The following is a 22,826-nucleotide window of genomic DNA, read 5'->3' on the forward strand; positions in this document are numbered from 1 at the left end:
TCTCAGGTTGGTTGGGGAGTGTCGCTGCACAGGTATTTTCAGGTCTCTCCAGAGATGTTAGATCGGGTTCAAGTCCGAGCTCAGGCTAGGCCACTGAAGGACATTCAGAAACTTGTACTGAAGCTATTCCTGCATTGTATTGGCTGTGTGCTTAGGGTCGTTGTCCTGTTGGAAGTCGAACCTTCGCCTCAGTCTGAGCGCTCTGGAGCAGGTTTTCATCAAGGATCTCTCTGTACTTTGCTCCATTAATCTTTCCCTCGATCCTGACTAGTCTCCCAGTCCCTGCCGCTGAAAAACATCCCCACAGCATGATGCTGCCACCACGACACTCCCCAGGAATGGTGCCAGGTTTCCTCCAGATGTGATGCTTGGCATTCAAGCCAAAGAGTTCAATCTTGGTTTCATCAGACCAGAGAATCTTGTTTCTCATGGTCTGAGGGTCTTTTGATAAACTCCGAGCGGGCTGCCATGTGCCTTTTACTCAGGAGTGGCTTCTGTCTGGCCACTCTACCATAAAGGCCTGATTGGTGGAGTGCTGCAGAGATGGTTGTCCTTCTGGAAGGTTCTACCATCTCCACTAGGAACTCTGGAGCTCTGTCAGAGTGACCATCGGGATCTTGGTCACCGACCTGTACAAGGCCCTTCTCCCCCGATTGCTCAGTTTGGCCAGGTGGCCAGCTCTAGGAAGAGTCTTGGTGGTTCCTAACTTCTTCCATTTAAGAATGATGGAGGCCACTGTGTTCTTGAAGAACTTCAATGCTGCAGAAAATGTTTGATACCCTTCCCCAGATCTGTGCCTCGACACAATTCTGTCTCCGAGCTCTATGGACAATTCCTTCGACCTTATGGCTTGGTTTTTGGGACCTTATATAGACAGGTGTGTGTCGTTCCAACATAATTTCCAATCAATTATATTTACCACAGGTGGACTCCAATCAAGTTGTAGAAACATCTCAAGGATGATCAATGGAAACAGGATGCACCTGAGCTCATTTTCAGGTCTCGTAGCAAAGTGTCTGAATACTTATGTAAATAAGGTATTTCAGTTTTTTATTTTATACATTTGCAAAAATAAAATAACTGTTTTTGCTTTGTCATTATGGGGTATTGTGTGTAGATTGATGAGGGAAAAAATTAAGAGGTCTGAATACTTTCCGAATGCACTGTATGGTGAGCAATATGTTTGGCACATCGAATTGCAATAAAATCACAGTATTGAATCGCAATATATATAGAATCATGAAAATCGCAGTACATATGGTATTGGCACCTAACTATCGTAATAATATCGTATTTTGAGGTCCCTGGCCAGTCCCAACCCTAATGTTCATGTAGTAATGAAAGGAATGAGTGGCAGATAGCCTAGAGTCTATGTTGTAAAAATACTACCGTAGTCATAATAGGGAATGTTGCCATATGCAATTTTCTTTCTTTACTAGGCAATTAGGTTTAGAACAAATTCTTACTTACAATGACGGCCTACCGGGGAACAGTGGGTTAAATGCCTTGTTCAGTGGCAGAACGACAGATTTTTACCTTGTCGGCTTGATCCGGCGACATTTCGATTACTGGCCCAACTCGCTAACCAGTAGGCTACCTGCCGCCTCATGTTTTTGAAGATGTATTGTTCTTTTCTTCAATGATGTGTGTTCTGCATTTTTATTGCAAAAATCTGAGTTTATCAGTGATGACTGATTTTCCAAATTGCATGTAGTCAAATTAGGACCCATAGTGAATCTAATCAAGACATTTAATGTAATGTAAATCCCGCAGATGTAACATTTTGGGCTTAATTCATTTTCGGAAGGTTTAATTGCACTTGTTTGTTAAATCATGTGTATATTATGTTTGTCACTGTTTAATTAATACGTCTGCTTTCTGTTGCAGTGATGTTTACTCTTACCGAGGTAGCCGCCCTGAATGACATCCAGCCAACCTATCGGATCCTGAAACCATGGTGGGACGTCTTTATGGACTACCTGGGCGTCGTCATGCTGATGCTAGCCATATTTTCTGGAACCATGCAGTTAACCAAAGACCAGGTGGTTTGCCTTCCTATCCTGGAACCAGCTTCAGAGGACCCCAGCGGCTTCACAACACCGCAGCCAGCGGAGGGGTCTGGTTCTGGGTCAGGGAACGGAGGAAGTAGGGTGACGCTAGCCGCCACTCCCCTAGTGACTAAGGATCTACCGGATAGTGTTGTTCATCAGATTCACTTTACACATTCTGGTGGTGTTGGACAGCAGCCTCTGCCAACAGGCGTCAGGACAAACCTGGACTTTCAGCAATATGTTTTTGTCAATCAGATGTGCTACCATGTCGCCCTGCCGTGGTATTCTAAATACTTCCCATACCTTGCTCTCATACACACCATCGTCCTCATGGTCAGCAGTAACTTCTGGTTCAAATATCCAAAGACTTGTTCGAAAATAGAGCATTTTGTGGGGATTCTGGGGAAGTGTTTTGAGTCTCCTTGGACGACCAAGGCATTATCTGAGACGGCATGTGAGGACTCAGAGGAGAATAAGCAAAGGCTCACTGGTGCCCCTTTCCTGCCAAAACATTTCTCAACCAGCAGTGAAGAGGGAAGTCCTAACCAGTCCACCCCGATGCTGGCTAAGTCTGGGGTCAAGTTCACTGCTGATAAGCCTGTCATTGAAGTCCCATGCATGACCATACTAGACAATAAAGATGGAGAGCAGGCCAAGGCCCTATTTGAAAAGGTTAGGAAATTCCGTACTCACGTGGAAGACAGTGATTTGATCTACAAGCTCTACGTTGCCCAAACAGTGATCAAAACTGTGAAGTTCATTTTGATCTTGTGTTACACAATGACATTTGTTGCTGCCATTGACTTTGACCATGTGTGTGAGCCTGACATAAAACATTTAACTGGATACACTAAATTCCAATGCACACATAACATGGCATTCATGTTAAGGAAGCTGCTTGTCAGCTATATTTCCCTCGTCTGTATATACGGCCTCATCTGTATATACACTCTCTTCTGGCTCTTTCGACGACCTCTCAAGGAGTACTCTTTCGAGAAAGTCAGAGAGGAGAGTAGCTTCAGTGACATTCCTGACGTGAAGAACGACTTTGCGTTTCTCTTGCACATGGTCGATCAGTACGACCAGCTGTACTCTAAGCGTTTTGGTGTCTTCCTCTCTGAAGTCAGTGAGAACAAGCTGCGGGAGATCAGCTTGAATCACGAGTGGACATTCGAGAAACTGAGACAGCATGTAACCCACAACGCTCAGGACAAACTGGAGCTCCATCTCTTCATGCTGTCAGGTTTGCCAGACGCTGTCTTTGACCTGACAGATCTGGAGATCCTGAAGCTGGAGCTGATCCCAGAGGCCAGGATAACAGCCAAGATCTCCCAGATGATCAACATTCAGGAGCTACACTTCTACCACTGTCCTGCCAAAGTCGAGCAGACCGCGTTCAGTTTCCTTCGTGACCACCTCCGGTGCCTTCATGTCAAGTTTACGGATGTAGCCGAGATCCCCACTTGGGTGTACCTGTTGAAAAGTCTGAGGGAGCTGTACTTGGTCGGGAATCTGAATTCTGAAAACAACAAGATGATCGGTTTAGAATCTCTCAGAGACCTGAGGCATCTAAAGATTCTGCATCTAAAAAGCAATTTGACGAAGGTCCCGACCAACATAACAGATCTCTCTCCACACCTGATCAAGCTGGTGGTACACAATGATGGTACTAAACTCCTGGTACTGAACAGTTTGAAGAAAATGATGAACCTAGCTGAACTAGAGCTTCACAACTGTGAACTGGAGAGGATACCCCATGCTATTTTCAGTTTGACCAACCTGCAGGAGCTGGACCTGAAATCCAACAACATTCGTACCATTGAGGAGGTCATCAGCTTCCAGCACCTCAAGAGGCTGATCTGCCTCAAACTGTGGCACAATAAAATCATTACCATTCCATTGTCAATAAGCCATGTCAAAAACCTTGAGTCCCTCTACCTTTCTCACAATAAACTTGAATCTCTGCCCGTACCCTTGTTTAACCTGCTCAAGCTGAGGTATCTGGACATTAGCCACAACTCCATAGCGGTGATTCCGCTGGAGATTGGTTTTATGCAGAACCTCCAGCACTTTGCCATTACAGGCAACAAGGTGGAGGTAGTACCCAAGCAGCTGTTTAAGTGCACCAAACTGAGGACACTAAGTCTGGGACACAATTGTATCGCCGTCCTTCCAGAGAAGATTGGCAATCTGGTGCAGCTAACAAACCTGGAGCTGAAGGGAAACTGTCTGGACCGCCTGCCGCCCCAGCTAGGCCAGTGTCACCTCCTCCACAGGAACTGCCTGTTGGTGGAGGACCACCTGTTTGACTCACTCCCCCTAGAGATCAAGGAGAGTATCAATCAGGAAGCCAACGTGCCCTTTGCTAATGGGGTGTGAGTGTGGCAGGACAGTGAGAGTCACTTTACCCATACAGGAGTGGGATTACAAAAATGAGACAACTGTCCACAGTCAATGTTTGTAATTAAAACAATTGAACTGAAAGAAAGGTTTTTGCTCAGGGCTGACTCGTCGTGAAAGAACATTATGTTTTAGACGGGTATAAAATGGCACTGTGATCACTCATTATGAAAGAAGATCCCAGGTACTGTGGAAAAAGCCATAAGTATGGTCTAGTTAAAAAATGGTAGGTTAGTTCCACAGTTATGGGCTGGTTCCATAGTGATGGTCTGGTTCAAGAGTGATGGTCTGGTTCAAGAGTGATGGTCTGGTTCAAGAGTGATGGTCTGGTTCAAGAGTGATGGTCTGGTTCAAAAGTGATTGGGTGGTTCAAGAGTGATTGGGTGGTTCAAGAGTGATTGGGTGGTTCCAGAGTGATTGGGTGGTTCCAGAGTGATGGGCTAGTTCCAGAATGATGGACTGGGGTGTAATCATTAGTCCAAACAGTTGCAAAACAGAATATTTTGCAACTAAAACTAGTGTTTCTATTGGACAATTCATGTAGGTCCTTCCCCATTTCATTCCATTTGCTTCTGTTTAAGAAATGTTTTGCAACAGAATCGGCGTAATGACTACATCCCTGGTTCCAGAATGAGGGTCTGGTTCCAGAGTGACGGCTAGTTCTAGAATGACGACCATGTTTGTGTTAGACCACAAAATTATTATTCAATGTTCTGAGGAAAATGGATGCTCCTCTTAATTATGGAACAGAGAATGGTGGTGTAGAATTTATAGATGCGAGGGGTACATGGTCTGATGAGATTTTATGTTTGTTTTCTTTGTTTTATAGCAACATTTTATGGAACATTTTTTTGCGTGTCAAAAAAGATACACGTCAAATAACACTATTTGTCGTGTCAAATAAGCTTGTTGACCAATCAGGACCTGAATATGACTGCACGTCACATAATCATTTAACGTGTTCATAATTTGTTTTACGTAGTTATTACACATTGATTACACTCACTCGTATTTCATATGTCACAACGATTCATCGATACGTATGCTATGACACTAGTACAGTGCTGGTCATAAAAAAGCTAGCTAGCTCATGGATGCAAACAATGTCTTCCCCAAAAACATAGCAAAACGACATAATCTGTTTCAGTAGCTATAGTTAGCTAGCTAACTATATAGCTAGGTATCATCATCTAAAATAACCCTAATTTACAAGACAGTTCTTATTTGATTAATGGTGGTCGGACCCATCTATGTGAAGCTAGCCACAATAAGGATTAGCCACAATAGTGGACTTTGCAGTTAGCCTTCAAAATAAAAGTATGTCAATGACAGTGTTGCAAATGAATACAAATTGTAGAATTATGCCATAATTGAATAGATCATGATAAACGAGTTTGGAATGGTATATAAAATCAACAAAATACAATAATTTGTTAATTTGACAAAACAAAATTGAAATCACACTGGATGTATTAGACTTTAGAATTTCATTGGGGCATACTTATTTCACTGTACAGCCTTACCTAAGGATTGTGGATCAATGACATGGGGTATCAGTCTACTCAGTGACACACAGAGAACATTAGCATCGTAGCTCTTATTGTGGGACTCTGAAACTGTGAATTGAGACACATTTATTGTCAACCTATGTGTATTGAACACTATTCCAGAGGAAAAATAATACTGTGTGGATGTTTGAGCCTGATAACTCTGAGGAGGACGTTGGGGAAAAAATGTATTGAGTAGACTGATACCCCATTTCATTGATCCCCAATCCTTAGGTAAAGCTGTACAGTGCAATATGAATGTCAATACACACAATAGGCTGACTAGGGAGGTGATTTCACACAGTCACACTCCTGCGATAAGAGCTACAACACTAATACTTGCGTAAACTCTTCACAGTTGTGTTCTATGGGTGTCACCGAGTAGACTGATACCCCATTTAATTGCTTCACATTCCAGCCTTGTTTAACATGATCTAGTCTAAATATGGCATGATTCCTCCAATTGCAACCTTCTGCATCACTTTCAAATAGGTACTTTTATTTTGGAGGCAAATCGCAAATTCCACAATTGTGCCTAATCCTTATTGAGGCTAGCTTCACAACACATAACCCGGTCAGGTCGAGCCTAATGAAGCTAGCTGGCTGCTTACAACGTTAGCTTTTGGCAACAGGGTTTAGTAGCTGGCTAGCTATTTATTTACATGAACTTAAGTTCAGTTGTAATAGGTGAACAACACGTGGCTACCTAGCTAATAATTACTCTAATAATTACTCTTACAATCTCTCTCCACCAGGTGTAGCACTTCTATCATCGTTTAAAAACAAGAAATGGACAGTGACGGGGGTAAGGGGGTGATACCTTGTCATTTTTTGCCCCATCATTGCATGCGATCATCATTCTCAAAGCCGCTGTTAACTTCTAAGATCACTTTAGCACCGCCCTAAAAACACGATTCAAATTCGACACAAACCTTCAAATAGGTATTTAATGACACACTATATGAAGTCTTTATAGTGTTTTATTTACATTTTAGAGGCGATAAGGTGATAAGTTGGACAGATCGAGTGAAAAAAAGCAATTTTCCCACACATCTCTCCTTCTCACTATCACGCATTAGTTTCGCTTCCCCACCCGCCATTTTTAAAAAGATCTGACGGGGCTCATTGTCTTCTTGAATTATGCAGAAACGGGCAGCGTGGGGGTCATGTAATTGATTCTGTTGGAAAGGGGAGAAATTGTGCTTTACAATGGTATTGACATTACAGTTGATCTGGAAGTATTACTTTTTTGGGGCGCTAAAATAAGGTCAATTGTACGGACTAGGGCGATGTACAAAAGTGAGTGAGTTTACGTTACCAAGCTAAAGCTAGCCAGCTACCCCAGAAGTTGCGGTCCAACACAACATTCTACAATTAAACTGTGTTATTTGACATGTCAAATTTAAAAGCTTATTTAACGTGTCAAATAGTGTTATTTGACGTGTATCTTTTTTGACACACAAAGACCCAAACGGTGTTCCATAACATTTCTCTACGTTTTACCTGAATCCAGGAAAGTCCATATCATGGCTGTCTGATGGAAACCTCTCATAATTGTATGTTCGTTATTGGGTAAATAGGGTCATTTTTTTCTATTCCCTGAAAAGTGTGTTTGAAGATAAAACTTCATAAGCTATTTTGAATACATTGTTTTGTCATGAAATGTTCAGAGTACATTGAGGGGAGGTAATGCTTTCAGTAAATGTACAAAAAAAATTAAAACATTCAAAAATGTTAAAGTTTTCATCAGACAGCAACTATATGTGGCAGTTTCGGGAGTCCTCTCTCGATTTTTACTTTGGTCTTTTGTTATGTATATTTCATTCAGTATATTACCTGCAGCTGTGTGAAAGGAACCACTAAACTCTCCGACAAATTTGACAACCCAGTCAACAAGCCTGCCTATGCCCCTATTGTGGTAGTACTGTACTGTCAGAACCACACGGAACAAACTGAAGAATCCATCAACAAGGATGATTAAAAAACACTATTGCAGGGTTTCCCAAACTCGGTCCTCGGGACCCCAAGGGGTTCACGTTTGTTTTTTTGCACTAGCACTACACAGCTGATTCAAATAATCAACTAATCATCAAGCTTTGATAATTTGATTTGGCTGTGTAGTGTTAGGGCAAAAAAGAAAATGTGCACCCTTGATATGACAACTCCTATGCATAATTGGTGTGCTATAATATGGTCTTGGCTGCTAACTAAATGACTGTGCATGTATATGTTTACTATCCTAGTCTTTTGCTCATAAATGTGTCAGTAAAGTATTTAACTGTTTTCAGCAGACATGTTCGTAACCCTATGACGCATTCATACTCAAATAAAACCATGTCCCGAATGTCTAGTGATTTCACAATATGTTTCAAGCATTTGAACTAGCCAACAACCACTGATATGGTTGTAGGCTACCAGCATGTGATGCAGGCCATGCCAGGTCAGGTTGAATTGTTTTGCACCTTTCAATCAGTCAAAAGTTTCTTATTTTCTTGCATTCCATTGGTGGTGCACATTTAGTTATACGGCACATATCTTTTCCATGAATTTGGGATTCAGACCTGCAGATATCTCCTAATGCATTTGGGTTGTTATACACAACAGATGCGGTTAAATATGGATTCACCTCAACATAATACCACTTTTTTGTTGCATGGTATCATCTGACAAACGTAGATATTTGGGTGAACGTTCCCTTTAATTTGAGTCTCGTGTAGTTAAACTATTTTGAATGTTAAGGTATGACAATTGCAACTCAATAAAGGAATTGCGAAGCAAATCAACGGTGTCCAGTCTTGCATGGATTTGATGACAAGCTCATGGATTTATGAGTAGTAGATTGCACTTGCAAAGAATAGATTTAAATTTTTGGAGCCCAAAATCAAAATGTATCACTTTGGTCTCAGAAACAATCACAATGTGGACCATCGAAAGATTAGAATGATAGAATATTAGCATGTACAGTACCAGTCAAAAGTTTGGACACACCTACTCATTCAAGGGTTTTTCTTATTTGGACTATTTTCTACATTGTAGAATAATAGTGAAGACATCAAAACTATGAAATAACACATGGTATCATGTAGTAACCAAAAAAGTGTTAAACAAATCAAAATATATTTTAGATTTGTCAAAGTAGCCAGTATTTGCCTTGATGACAGCTTCGCATACGCTTGGCTTTCTCAACCAGCTTCACCTGGAATGCTTTTCCAACAGTCTTGAAGGAGTTCCCACATATGCTGAGCACTTGTTGGCTGCTTTTCCTTGACTCTGCAGTCCACTTCATACCAAGCCATATCAATTGGGTTGAGGTTGGGTGATTGTGGAGGCCAGGTCATCTGATAAAGCACTCCCATCACTCTTCTTCTTGGTCAAATAGCCCTTACACAGCCAGGAGGTGTGTTGGGTCACTGTCCTGTTGAAAAACATATGATAGTCCCACTAAGCGCAAACCAGATGGGATGGCGTATCGCTGCAGAATTCTGTGGTAGCCATGCTGATTAAGTGTGCCTTGAATTCTAAGTTAATCACTGACCGTGTCACCAGCAAAGCACCCCCATACCGTCACACCTCCTCCTCAATGCTTCATGGTGGGAACCACACATGCGGAGATCATCCGTTCACCTACTCTGCGTCTTACACAGACATTGCTCATGTTTCTTGGCCCAAGCAAGTCTCTTCTTCTTATTGGTGTTCTTTAGTAGTGGTTTCTTTGCAGCAATCCGACCATGAAGGCCTGATTCACACAGTCTCCTCTGAACAGTTGATGTTGAGCTGTGTCTGCTACTTGAACTCTGTGAAGCATTTATTTGGGCTGCAATTTCTGAGGCTGGTAACTCGAATGAACTTATCCTCTGCAGCAGAGATAACTCTGGGTCTTCCTTTCCCGTGGCGTCCTCATGAGAGCCAGTTTCATAGCGTTTGATGGTTTTTGCGACTGCACTTGAAGAAACTTTCAAAGTTCTTGAAATTTTACAGATAGACTAACCTTCATGTCTTAAAGTAATGATGGACTGTCGTTTCTCTTTGCTTATTTGAGCTGTTCTTGCCATAATATGCACTCGGTCTTTTACCAGGGCTATAATCTGAATACCACGCCTACCTTGTCACAACTTATTTCATAGTTTTGATCTATTAACTATTATTCTACAAGGTAGAAAATAGTACAAATAAATAAAAACCCGTGAATGAGTAGGCGTGTCCAAACTTTTGACAGGTACTGTACATATTTGATGCATTATTGATGAACTGCATTTTAATAGTGTTAATATGGAATAATGTGATGACATTACCATTTCCAAATGTTTACTATATTCTCTCCATGATTGTGTTTTGAAACTTGTTTGAGAGAAATGTTTGTTCCTTGTTTTATATTGTATACATTTGTAGTACATGTTTTTACCAAGGTATTGATATTTAAAATCATGAGAATAATGTCTAACCAGAAGGTTAGTATGAGGGATACAGGTGATTCATTGTTGTAATGGCCTTCAGCAACCATCTCTAGTCAAAGCTTGATTTCTGACTTGTAATGTTTGACAATCCGTAAATTAGGTGTGCTTGTCTGTGTATGTTGCGTGTGTTTTTTTGTGTGTGTGTGTGTGTGTGTGTGTGTGTGTGGCAGGGAATGATTACTTGATTAAGTTCCAATAAAAAATAATATGCATTGTTTTGTAAACAACAGAAATAATAATGGGGTCTCATATGAAGCCATTGTGCTTTTATTTTTTTGTTTAGTATTCTATAGTTTTAAAAAGGGAGTATTTCCACAGTTGCTGAAAAACAACAACTGCATTTTAGTTTTTTAAAATTATTATTTTAAGCATTTGAATAGAATATTTGGTCTTTTAACCATCTGATATTCTAATGTATCTCTTCTATATCTGTTAAACCAACAGAAGCTACATTTGAGTCCACTTACACCACCACCAAAAATACATTAGTTACAACTACATACTTCCTTCCTAACAGATCATTCCAGGTTATGCAATCCTGTTTGTGTTGACAACTGTCATTGTGTAATATTATTATTACACTGTGTACCTGACAATGATTAATGCCATTAGGATAGACGATAACAATGTAATCCCTGCACCACTCTCAAACCACTCCTAATCAAATTCCTCCTGGTTAGGCCTACCTGTCAATTTAATTTTCAGATCATTACAGGCAAGAGATGTTTTTCAATGAACAATAAACGCAATGAAATACATTTTTGACCTGTTTCATCTTCTGACACTTACAGTAGTTACCAATATTACTTTTTATTATTTCAATGAATGATCAGTTTATCGATCTGTTTTGAATGGGGTTCTCAGATCTGCACTTCTGCTTTTTCTTGGGAATGAGGATGCAACATAAAAGTTAATAAAGTTGAAATAAAATAAACAAATAAACATAAGAAAAGCCTATTGGAGTCCCTGATGGAGTGCAGGCCTAGTGGTGAACTGTCTCAGAGTGCCATCGTGTGGGCAGATGACGTTAATACAGGTTATTTCCTCGTCGATAGGCCTATTTACATGGCAAAATCAAAAATCTTACTTCACTGACACTACTGTTATTTAGATATGTTTCTCTTCAAATAAAACTGAATTATCTGTTTTTAATCCATATAGCAAATAATGCAATCAAAGTTACGCGTGGTCCCGCCCGCCCCACAGGTGTTCAGGTGTGTCAATCATCCCAGTTGCTGGCTACGCATGTAGACAGGTAGCCTAACTGAGGTAATTAGCATGTTTCATCGTAGGCAAACTTTTTGACTAATACTATTAAAATCATCACAGAGTTAATTTTCGTCATCAAAAATAGTGACTAAAGTATTTTTAATAAAGACATTGAGAATAAAGACACTTCGGAGGGTCATCTCATCATGAAACACTGGACTATATCCGGAAGCAAGCCAAATATAAAGGGAGTAATCAAGGTTTCGCATGTAAATCCAGGGTTCTCCAATACCTAGTATTCATTTGGGATTTCTTTGTTCATGTTTTTTGTACAGGAGTTCAAGTTGAGTAAATTTCGGAAGATAGTGTCTAAGCAGACAAAAGAGGAGCTCCCAAAAGCAGTCATGAAAGGTATGATGGTATGGCTTTTCTTCAGAATACCCACAGGCCCTGGATTGTGAATGTCAGAGGAGGCTGGTGGGTGAAGCTATAGGAGGACATGGTAATTGTAATGGCTGGAATGGAATATATTGAATGGAGTCAACATGTGGTTTTCATATGTTTGATGTGTTCAAAACCCTTCCATGAATGCCATTCCAGCCATTACAATGAGCCTGTCCTTTTATAGCTCCCCATTCAAAATCCATAATCCAGTCAATCAGATGGTCAGTCAGTCTGATCACAATCAGTCTGTAATGGAAATATTCCTTCAGTAGCCTGTCCCTCTATACCAGGAGTGACAGAGGAAGACTACATGAGAAAGATCCAGATGGTCCACTGTGCTGCCTGTGAAATTCACCTCCCTGCAGTCCTGTCTTCAACACTTTACTCCAGTTGTTGTCCTTCACTTAACAGGTCTCGGCTCAAATGGTTTCAGGTCTACAACATTTACCAGTATGAGTAGAATTTCTGTTCATAGAAAATATTGGTGATGTATATCCAGGGAGTGGATCCATTTGAAATTGACGTATGGGAAGGAGGAGGAGCTGTTGAATGAAGACCAGGAGGAAAGCAGCTCCAATGAAGCAGACCCAGATCAAGATGAGGCTTGGCACATTGCAGAGGAGGTACAACTGTAGGACTGTAGGGCTGAGAACATCATGTTTCACCTACTGTATGCTGTCCTCAGTTTTCTGTCAATACAAAACAAGCATTGTATGGATGAATTTAAAAGTAATTGTCCAGTGAAAGTCGCCCTTTTAAAAGTTCATATTCTTTTAACTAATGATGTTGTTGACTCACCCTATACTCGTACTTGTGGCCAAAGCATAAATTGGAGAAAACCCTCCCACATAAAACCCCCACCTCAAACTTGTATCTCAAATAGACCGTTTCAAAATGCTTGCCATTTCCTTGCATTAATATTCTTAATGACCGGTTTATGCCCACACCATTCTGTTGTTGGGGTACGCCCACACCATTCTTTTGTTGGGGTACGCCCACACCATTCTGTTGTTGGAGTACGCTCACACCATTCTGTTGTTGGGGTACGCCCACACCATTCTATTGTTGGGGTACGCCCACACCATTCTGTTGTTAGGGTACGCCCACACCATTCTGTTGTTGGGGTACGCCCACACCATTCTGTTGTTGGGGTACACCCACATCATTCTGTTGTTGGGGTACACCCACACCATTCTGTTGTTGGGGTACGCCGACACCATTCTGTTGTTGGGGTACACCCACACCATTCTGTTGTTGGGGTACGCCCACACCATTCTGTTGTTGGGGTGCGACCACACATTCTGTTGTTGGGGTACACCCACATCATTCTGTTGTTGGGGTATGCCCACACCATTCCAACACAGAAAAGCTGCTTTTTAACATACTTAATGTGAAAAAATTGGAAGGATACTATTTCACTCATATTGTAATGAATTATAGGTCATATTTCATAGAAATCTGGAAACACAGTAGTTACTTTAAAGATAAGCTTGACTATTCTGTTGTTGGGGTACGCCCACACCATTCTGTTGTTGGAGTACGCTCACACCATTCTGTTGTTGGGGTACGCCCACACCATTCTATTGTTGGGGTACGCCCACACCATTCTGTTGTTGGGGTACGCCCAGACCATTCTGTTGTTGGGGTACGCCCACACCATTCTGTTGTTGGGGTACACCCACACCATACTGTTGTTGGGGTACGCCCACACCATTCTGCTGTTGGGGTACACCCACACCATTCTGTTGTTGGGGTACGCCCACACCATTCTGTTGTTGGGGTACACCCACACCATTCTGTTGTTGGGGTAAACCCACACCATTCTGTTGTTGGGGTGCGACCACACATTCTGTTGTTGGGGTACACCCACATCATTCTGTTGTTGGGGTACGCCCACACCATTCTGTTGTTGGGGTACACCCACACCATTCTGTTGTTGGGGTACACCCACACCATTCTGTTGTTGGGGTACGCCCACACCATTCCAACACAGAAAAGCTGCTTTTTAACATACTTAATGTGAAAAAATTGGAAGGATACTATTTCACTTATATTGTAATGAATTATAGGTCATATTTCATAGAAATCTGGAAACACAGTAGTTACTTTAAAGATAAGCTTGACCATTCTGTTGTTGGGGTACACCCACACCATTCTGTTGTTGGGGTACGCCCACACCATTCTGTTGTTGGGGTACGCCCACACCATTCTGTTGTTGGGGTACGCCCACACCATTCTGTTGTTGGGGTACGCCCACACCATTCTGTTGTTGGGGTACGCCCACACCATTCTGTTGTTGGAGTACACTCACACCATTCTGTTGTTGGGGTACGCCCACTCCATTCTATTTTTGGGGTACGCCCACACCATTCTGTTGTTGGGGTACACCCACACCATTCTGTTGTTGGGGTACGCTCACACCATTCCAACACAGAAAAGCTGCTTTTTAACATAATTAATGTGAAAAAATTGGAAGGATACTATTTCATATTGTAATGAATTATAGGTCATATTTCATAGAAATCTGGAAACACAGTAGTTACTTTAAAGATAAGCTTGATTATGAATAGATTCACAAATGTTGTTGTCTATATCAATTCATATTTATAAGTGTGTGATTGCTTTGTGGTTCCAGGGAATCAAATTACTGGACACATTATTTTGTAATCTCTACAGAATATGCTGTCATGAAGTGGTGTGACTGACCATTCACCAAGTACCTGTATGGTATGTGTGGTTTCTAACCTCTTGAAACTCTGGGGGCAGTATTACATTTTTGGATAAAAAACGTTCCCGTTTTAAACGGGATATTTTGTCACGACAAGATGCTCGACTATGCATATAATTGACAGCTTTGGATAGAAAACACTCTGACGTTTCCAAAACTGCAAAGATATTGTCTGTGAGTGCAACAGAACTGATGCAACAGGCGAAACCCAGATAAAAATCCAATCAGGAAGTGCCCCATATTTTGAAAGCGCTGCATGCCAATGACTCCTTATATGGCTGTGAATGGGCTACGAATGAGCTTACGCTTTCTAGGTATTGAGCAAGTGGGCACATGATGGCTCCCGCAGAAAATCTTGCGTAAAGTACAGAAGTAGCGATTTTTCCAATCTCTTCTAATGAGAAACCAATTGTCCCGGTGGATATATTATCGAATAGATATGTGAAAAACACCTTGAGGATTGATTCTAAACAACATTTGCCATGTTTCTGTCGATATTATCGAGCTAATTTGGAAAAAAGTTCAGCGTAGTAGTGACCGCATTTTTCAGGTCGATTTCACAGCCAAAGGAGAAGAACAAATGGAGCTATTTCGCCTACAAAAATAATATTTTGGGAAAAAAGGAACGTTTGCTATCTAACTGGGAGTCTCGTGAGTGAAAACATCCGAAGTTCTTCAAAGGTAAATGATTTTAGCTAGGCTATGATAAACTTACACAAATGCTTGTCTAGCTTTGGCTGTAAAGCATATTTAGAATATCTGAGATGCCTTTGTGATTAACAAAAGGCTAAGCTGTGTCTCAATATATTTCATTTGTGATTTTCATGAATAGGAACATTTTCCAGGGATATTTATGTCCGCTGCGTTATGCTAATTCATTTCAGGCGATGATTACGCTCCCAGATCCGGGATGGGTAGTATCAGTAAACTTTTCAGATATTATGGCTTCTCTTCTTGTTGCCTTTACATCCAATGTCTTTCATAAACCACTTTTAGATCCAAACATTTCATGCGGATGAATTACCTGACACAGGAGAAAAGTCACCACTGAGCTGATGGAAACTTGAAATGCAGACAATTTGTTCGTTTGACATGGTGGGATCATTTTGTCGATAAAATGAATTACACAATGGAAACGCCTATATGAACAAATATTTATATTATTGAGTAGCACAGTATGAGTCATAATACCCATGAAACCTAGTGGTAAAACCCGTCAATGGTTCCAATAATTTTTACCCCATTCACTTTTGTCACACCCTGACCTTAGTTATCTTTGTTTTCTTTATTATTTTGGTTAGGTCAGGGTGGGACGAGGGTGGTTTGTTTAGTTTTTGTATTGTCTAGGTTTTCTTTGTATGTCTAGGGGTTTATATGTCTGTGGTTGTCTGGATTGGTTCCCAATCAGAGGCAACTGTTTATCGTTGTCTCTGATTGGGGACCATATTTAGGTAGCCATATTCCTTTGGTATTTTGTGGGTTGTTATTCTATGTTTAGTTGCCTGTTCTGCACTAGCCATATACTGTAGCTTCACGGTTCGTTTTGTTGTTTTGTATAGTTCTGTTCAGTGTTCTCTATTAAAGAGTTATGTACGCTTACTACGCTGCGCCTTGGTCTCCTGTTCATGACGACCGTGACAACTTTACTGTCAGGGATTTTAGAACTACTTCATATAAGGTTTGACTTTCGTGTAGGCTTACCCCGGCGTGATGTTTTGATAACAGCGCAAATCTCTCTCGGACAAGGTATCTTTTATCAATATATTGGCCTGTATTTACCCCTAAAAATGAAACGCTAATTAGTCGCTGTTGTGGCTATCACACATAACTACAAATCCTGTCACAAGCTTAGATTTCATCCCTCTACCATTTGTAGTGAACTAGCTCTCCGTCGATCTGAAGCAAGGATGGTTCTTTGCTATGTAGCGGATTGTAACCACTACTCCAATAAGCACACACGCATGTTATCATTTTCCGACCTCTGTAATCGAGAGGCGTCGCTGGAGCCGTGTGATAAGGTAAGACCTGTTTGCTAGCTGGTAACAAGCTATTTTGGTTAGGTCAAAAATCTGTTGTTATCTAACGTTAGGTGCTTGTGAATATTAACTAGTTAGATAACCACTGACTGTAGTTACGTGAACAACGCATATTACGTTCCTGACAAGTAAAAAGAAAACCAGCAAAATGACTGTTGTGACCTTATTATTGACGAGTCCTTCGTGAGCTAGCTAGCTAGTTAACGTTAGCTCAGGGTTTGTGTAGTCATACTTTTTCACGAGGTGACTTGCTAGCTAACGTTAGACCACCAGGGAAAGGATATAGCTAGTTAGACACCTTGGTTGGCTAGTTGGTTACATTAGCTAACGTTGCACCACAGATAGGTTTAGCTATAAAATCCTTTGGTTGCACAGTTTGGGTTGGGTAGTTTACTTTCTAAATGTAATCCGTTACCGTTACTAGTTACCTGCCCAAAATTTTTATCCGTAACGTAACTTTTGGATTACCCAAATTTAGTAACGTAATCTAATTACATTCAGTTACTTTTAGATTACTTTCCCCTTAAGAGGCATTAGAAGATGACAAAAATGTATGTTACCAATTGAACCACATCTATTGCAGGATAAATCTGTTAGTTTACATAGCTGGCCATATATGGATGTTAAATTTCACTTTATGGGTTGGTTATGTAGGCTTTTTCTAACCCATTGCTTTCTACTACATATAATAATACGATTAAATTAGACTTTGGTTATTAATGTAAAGATATATCAGAATACCAGTCATTCCAATAAATGTTATACCCCTTGATCTTCAAGAATAGGACTTGGAAATATGGAAGTATAGATTATCCAAATTGTTTTACCTGAGCATAACCTCAAAAGTAAGGATTTATTAGCCAGCCTTACTCTGTTTATGATTTTGTTGTCATGAAGGACTGATTGGGCTCATTGATTCGAGTTGAAAATGAAAGCCATATGCTTCATTTGCTATAAACCAATTGTTGAACTTTTTTTTGGTGACACTTTGATATCTTGATAATATGCAGCTGTTTAAAGGACAATTCAATTGATGAAACAATAACACAACGGTTGCCCTGCGTCTGTTTTGGTAAAAAGCTGAGGGATGGGCCTGGAGAAATGTAACTGCTGTCAGATTAATAGACAGAGCTATGTTATAACCATGTTATGAGGCAATACGGTGTTTATTTACATTTACAATGATTACCAACATCAGAGAAAAACAAGTTTATATTTTGGGTTCTCATGGAGTGTGACAGTTGAACTAAGCTCATGGAGCCATTTCTAAGTTATATTTTTCAAGAATCAATGGATATATATCATTTATAAATCCAAAAATTGATGTAGAAACTACATATTTCCCCTTTCAAAGTCTTTCAAAAGTGTGCGAGTTTCAACATGTGTCCATTAGGCCTATGGATGTAATTTTTTTATCAGCATGAATTAGATTGAACAATAAAAATCCCACTTTTATTCCATAGGCTGGGATCCGCACTGTGCAGCTGTTGCAAAAGCGCATTTTTCACTGACTGTCCACTGGTTTCAAAAACAATGATTGATAGGCAGTTTACATTTTTTGATTTCAACAATTATTGGGTTCAAATACACATTTAGATTTGTGAACATTCATTCACAACAACCACAATCCGTGGTTGAGAGAATAGCAGTGTGATTCACATCAATGCTCTATTTAGATAATAATAAGCGATATCTGTATCGCAGTAGACTGCACCACTACTGTCATCCTTACCTACAAGCGTTTATTCAAGTTGGATAATCTTTGGAGCCGACAGCAGTTGGCATCCAAATACATAACTTGGACTGTACCCTACAACAGCCTATTCCTGCTCTTTTCCCACGACCCATCAAACACATTTGGTATAGTGGTCTCTGACTCGCTCAGGTGGAACAAATTTAAATTTGCACCATTTTTTTATGCTGATTTGAATATTAAGTGTCAAAGATTTTTTTTCGCTAACCTCCTTTCTGAATGTAAAAGTAATCCTCGAAGTAATCATCTAGTGTGATTACAATATTTGTGCTGGTAACCTAACGGATTACAGTAACAGATCTTGTAATCCCTTACATGTAATCTGTTACTCCCCAACCCTGACAGTTTCTCACCATAGCGTAGACGGACTTTCCCTACATGCGGTGACATGCTAGCAATTAGCACTAACTGGCTAACGTTGAATATCCTTTCCCTCGTGGACTAGTTAGCATTTCACCACCAGTGGGGTCTGAGGGAAAGTCTGACTATACGAGCGATGAGCTCATGTAACTAGGCAACTAACCGTTAGCTAAATATTCCTGCCCTAGTGGGTTAACATTAGCTAGCATGTCACCTCGTGGAAAATGTACATGAACTGTGAGCTGGCCAGCTAGCTCACAAAGGACTTGTGGACTCAATGTTTTACACAAACAGCTTTGTTCCACAAGTGCGTCTTTTGTACAATACTAATCAAATGACCTGTGAAGTCAGTTATACAAAGTCAGCAGGGATGGAAATTAAGGTAGCCCGAGTCTAGTACTTTACAGACTGGGCTAGTATAAAATGTGCCAAACTAGCCTGACACAGCAAACATATAGGACCTAAATGTATAAATCGTGGTCTGCTGGGCTGTGCCCCTAATCCTACATCCCTGCATGTCAGTTCCTTTCAGACAATCCCCCTGTCACTGTTGGTCCTCCTCAAGAACCTCAAGGCTGAGGGTTATAACTTTCCTCTTGAGAATTAGAATTAGAAGTACAGTCTTAACTCATCACAATACCTCTTCTCTTCGGGCAAATAGTACCCTAGACTGTCCTGATCATCTAGTTGAACATTCCAGATAATTCCTCAAATTCAAGCTGCCTCAAAATGGCATGAAAAACATTGTGTCAATATTGCCAAAGCAACAATGTATATAATATACATCGTAATAAAATAATGAAGAATAATAATATAAAATGGTAGTAAATAATAATAATACATTTAAAAAATAACAACAATAAAATGGTAAGTCAATAGTAGAAATATAAAAGGCTAAACATGGAAAATGAAACTATAACTAACGGTCACCCTCACCATTACATTAGTGCAACAACTACCATCATCATTACTACTACTACTACCACCACCATCATAAAATTATGATTTCCATCGCCCCTACTACCCATTCCTCTACTATTTGCAATAATTACAATAATAACAATAATAGTAATAACAATAATAATAAGTAAGTTACTGCTTACTATGCAGATGTTGTAATTAAGTGTCCCTCAGGCTATGGCAGGAGAATACTTATTTGGCTGCAAGAGGAGCGGTTGCTCCTTCGCCCATGAGTATATTTGTTTTTCCTCTGGGTATAATAAGTTAAGACATTCTCTCCCTATCTCTCTCTCTCTATTTTTTAAACTTATTATACCCAGAGGAAAATCAAAAAATACTCATGGGCAAAGGAGCTTTTTGAGTTCTTGTTGGCAGTTAATTTGAAATGTTGTCATTTAAATGTTGTCCTTTGATTTGAGTTAATCATTCCACTTAAACTGGCTGGTTAGTTGGCTAACAAACATACAAATTCGCCTGGCTAAATAATAGTTTGAGGAGAAGTGGCATGATGCTGTGCTATGACATTTGAAAATGGCCTGGTATAAGGTCAAAATGAGTTAAGTGGAAGCATCTGCTAACTACTTTAATCAATGTAAATACACAGGAAGCTTCCATTTTCCATTGCAAAAGAAAACCGTCCCTGCATTTACTATAAAAGGAATCTCCACACAACAAAGAAATAATTTAAACATCACATATACATATTCATAGTATGCCCATGATAAAATAAAATGTGAATTGTGTTGTACTACTGAATGAAATTGTGAGGAGATGCACTCAGACCAGCCTTTGTGATTGAACTCAGGTACAGGCAGGGATGACTGGGGCCTTCAGGAGGTAAGACACATGGTGTAACAAATGATCTGAACATCACAGATATAAATTCCCAATGTGCCCATGATCATGTTAACTACATGACTTTAGTTGGCTGATTTGAGCAATCTAACATAACCTTTTCTGGGAGGCTAATGTGTTTGTTTGAACTATGTGGAATATTTGGCTTCCCTGAAAACAGGTACTTACAGGAGGCAAGACGAGAACGCTGATCCAGTGCACTCAGGATCCCAGACCCTGTGACTTAAAGCCCTGACCACTGCACATCCTTCACTGTAGCCATTTGTAATGCCTTGATGTCCTTATTGTTATCTGTGCCCCACTTTACAGACAACACTCCATCCAACGACTGTAAACGCCTTGAAATGCATTCGTTCTAAGAAATGTGCTATATAAATAAAGTTTGATTTGATTGATGACATTACAGCTATAGAATATTTAATAAACTGTCATTTTCACATGAGGACAAGTGCAGTTTTTCCATAAACTTGTAATTGATAACTTGGGAATGCATGTAGCACATCAAATGAATACTGTGCCTTTTGAAGATTTGTCTCTGGTCATGAAACTACAATACAGGCTGGATGTCTAAACAAAGTCGATTTTGAATGTCAATAGATTTTTAGATTAATTCTTATCAATGACAACATTCTAGAACTGAAGTCTGGTATTTGGGGTAATCTGATTAATGAATATACAGTATAATTTATTAAGTGGCTCTTTCCTTGTAGAATGTTGATAGCTGATTAGAAAGCATTGTATTGCTAAGATGCTCAAACTTAACCTAATAGCTACACTCTCCACACAGGATAAACTTTATCCCTCATTCTGGCCCTGACCAAACTGGCAAGTTGCCCCTCGCAATAGCTGCACTTTTCCACATGGCCAGACTTATAGTGGTGTTCTCCCCTTTAATGTTCTTATGCTCATCCTTGAAAAATGCCATAATGTCTGAAATAGACACCAAAGTCTACATACTGTAGAAAAAGTATCTAGTCTATGTAAAGCAAAATGCTTTTTTGATGTACTGCTCTGCTAAAGTGTAGTCAGTGGCAGGCAAAGACCAAGAATGGGGACGCAAATTCATCGATTGGGCACGAAGGTCTCTCTGATCACGCTGGTGAACTGTAGCTGACAGTGTCGGCGATAGATGATGTGCAGGACCTTCCTGCAGGAATTTGTGTTCTTGCTACAGTCTTCTCTGTTTCTAATTGGCATTTCAATTTTTTTTTGAGTAAATTGAGGTGAATATCTTGAGAGAATTGACATGGCTATCAAAACGCCACGCCCGGTTAAGCCTACATGAAACACAGACTTGATATGAAGTACTTCTGAAATTCGAGATGCAAAAATGAACGGGGAAAAAATGATTGGAACCATTACCCGGGTTTTACCGCTAGGTTTTATGGGTATTATGACTCGTCCACTGTACCGGCACAGCTAGAACAATGAGAGAGATATTCCACCGGATTTATAAATGTGAAGCCTCCGCTTGGCGATTCCACTCACTACTAAATAATAGTTTTGGTAGTGAGTGTAAACGCCAAGCCGGAGGCTTCACATTTATAAATCCGGTGGAATATTTGTCTCATTGTAGTGAAAGCCCAGTGGCCGGCAGTGGGAGATGGTGGAAGGAGATGGATTTTCACCGACATTCTGCAAATTTTCTCATCAATGAAACATTTGATCTCAATACAGTTTTCTGTTCCCAAAACTAGAATCTGTTATGAACAGACGGAACTACGTTTTGTGGACTTTAACCTTTGCAAAATGTTTTTTTTTTGCGTTGTTTAAAAGGAGTGCAAAGGCGAATTGAGATATTGCACAAGCGCACTTCACAGAGTAGGTTTTCCCTAATGGAAATATGCAGATGAATGCTAGAACGGGCTAATAGGATCTCGCTAGCTCGTGCTTGGCTCTGCCCACCTCGTTGCTTGTTCTGCCCACAGTGACTCATTTGTTCGCATTGGAAGTGCAGGCTGTGTTCTATCTTGGTTTAGCTACAGATGAAATAATGTATGTTATGATGAATGCCACAGGGTGGTGAATG

The 22,826-nt window shown here is 40.3% G+C and overlaps 1 protein-coding gene across 1 annotated transcript; it reads left to right on the top strand.

The window, feature by feature from the left end:
• The first annotated feature begins 1,889 nt into the window (after window positions 1-1,889).
• LOC115108565 (volume-regulated anion channel subunit LRRC8D-like) lies at window positions 1,890-11,164 on the top strand. The gene has a single exon (XM_029633061.2). It carries the CDS (start codon window positions 1,890-1,892, stop codon window positions 4,428-4,430), a length of 2,541 nt encoding a protein of 846 aa, XP_029488921.2. The 3' UTR covers window positions 4,431-11,164.
• Window positions 11,165-22,826: the final 11,662 nt, after the last annotated feature.

The sequence above is a fragment of the Oncorhynchus nerka genome, linkage group LG24 (assembly GCF_034236695.1).
Source record: "Oncorhynchus nerka isolate Pitt River linkage group LG24, Oner_Uvic_2.0, whole genome shotgun sequence".
Lineage (NCBI taxonomy): Eukaryota > Metazoa > Chordata > Actinopteri > Salmoniformes > Salmonidae > Oncorhynchus > Oncorhynchus nerka.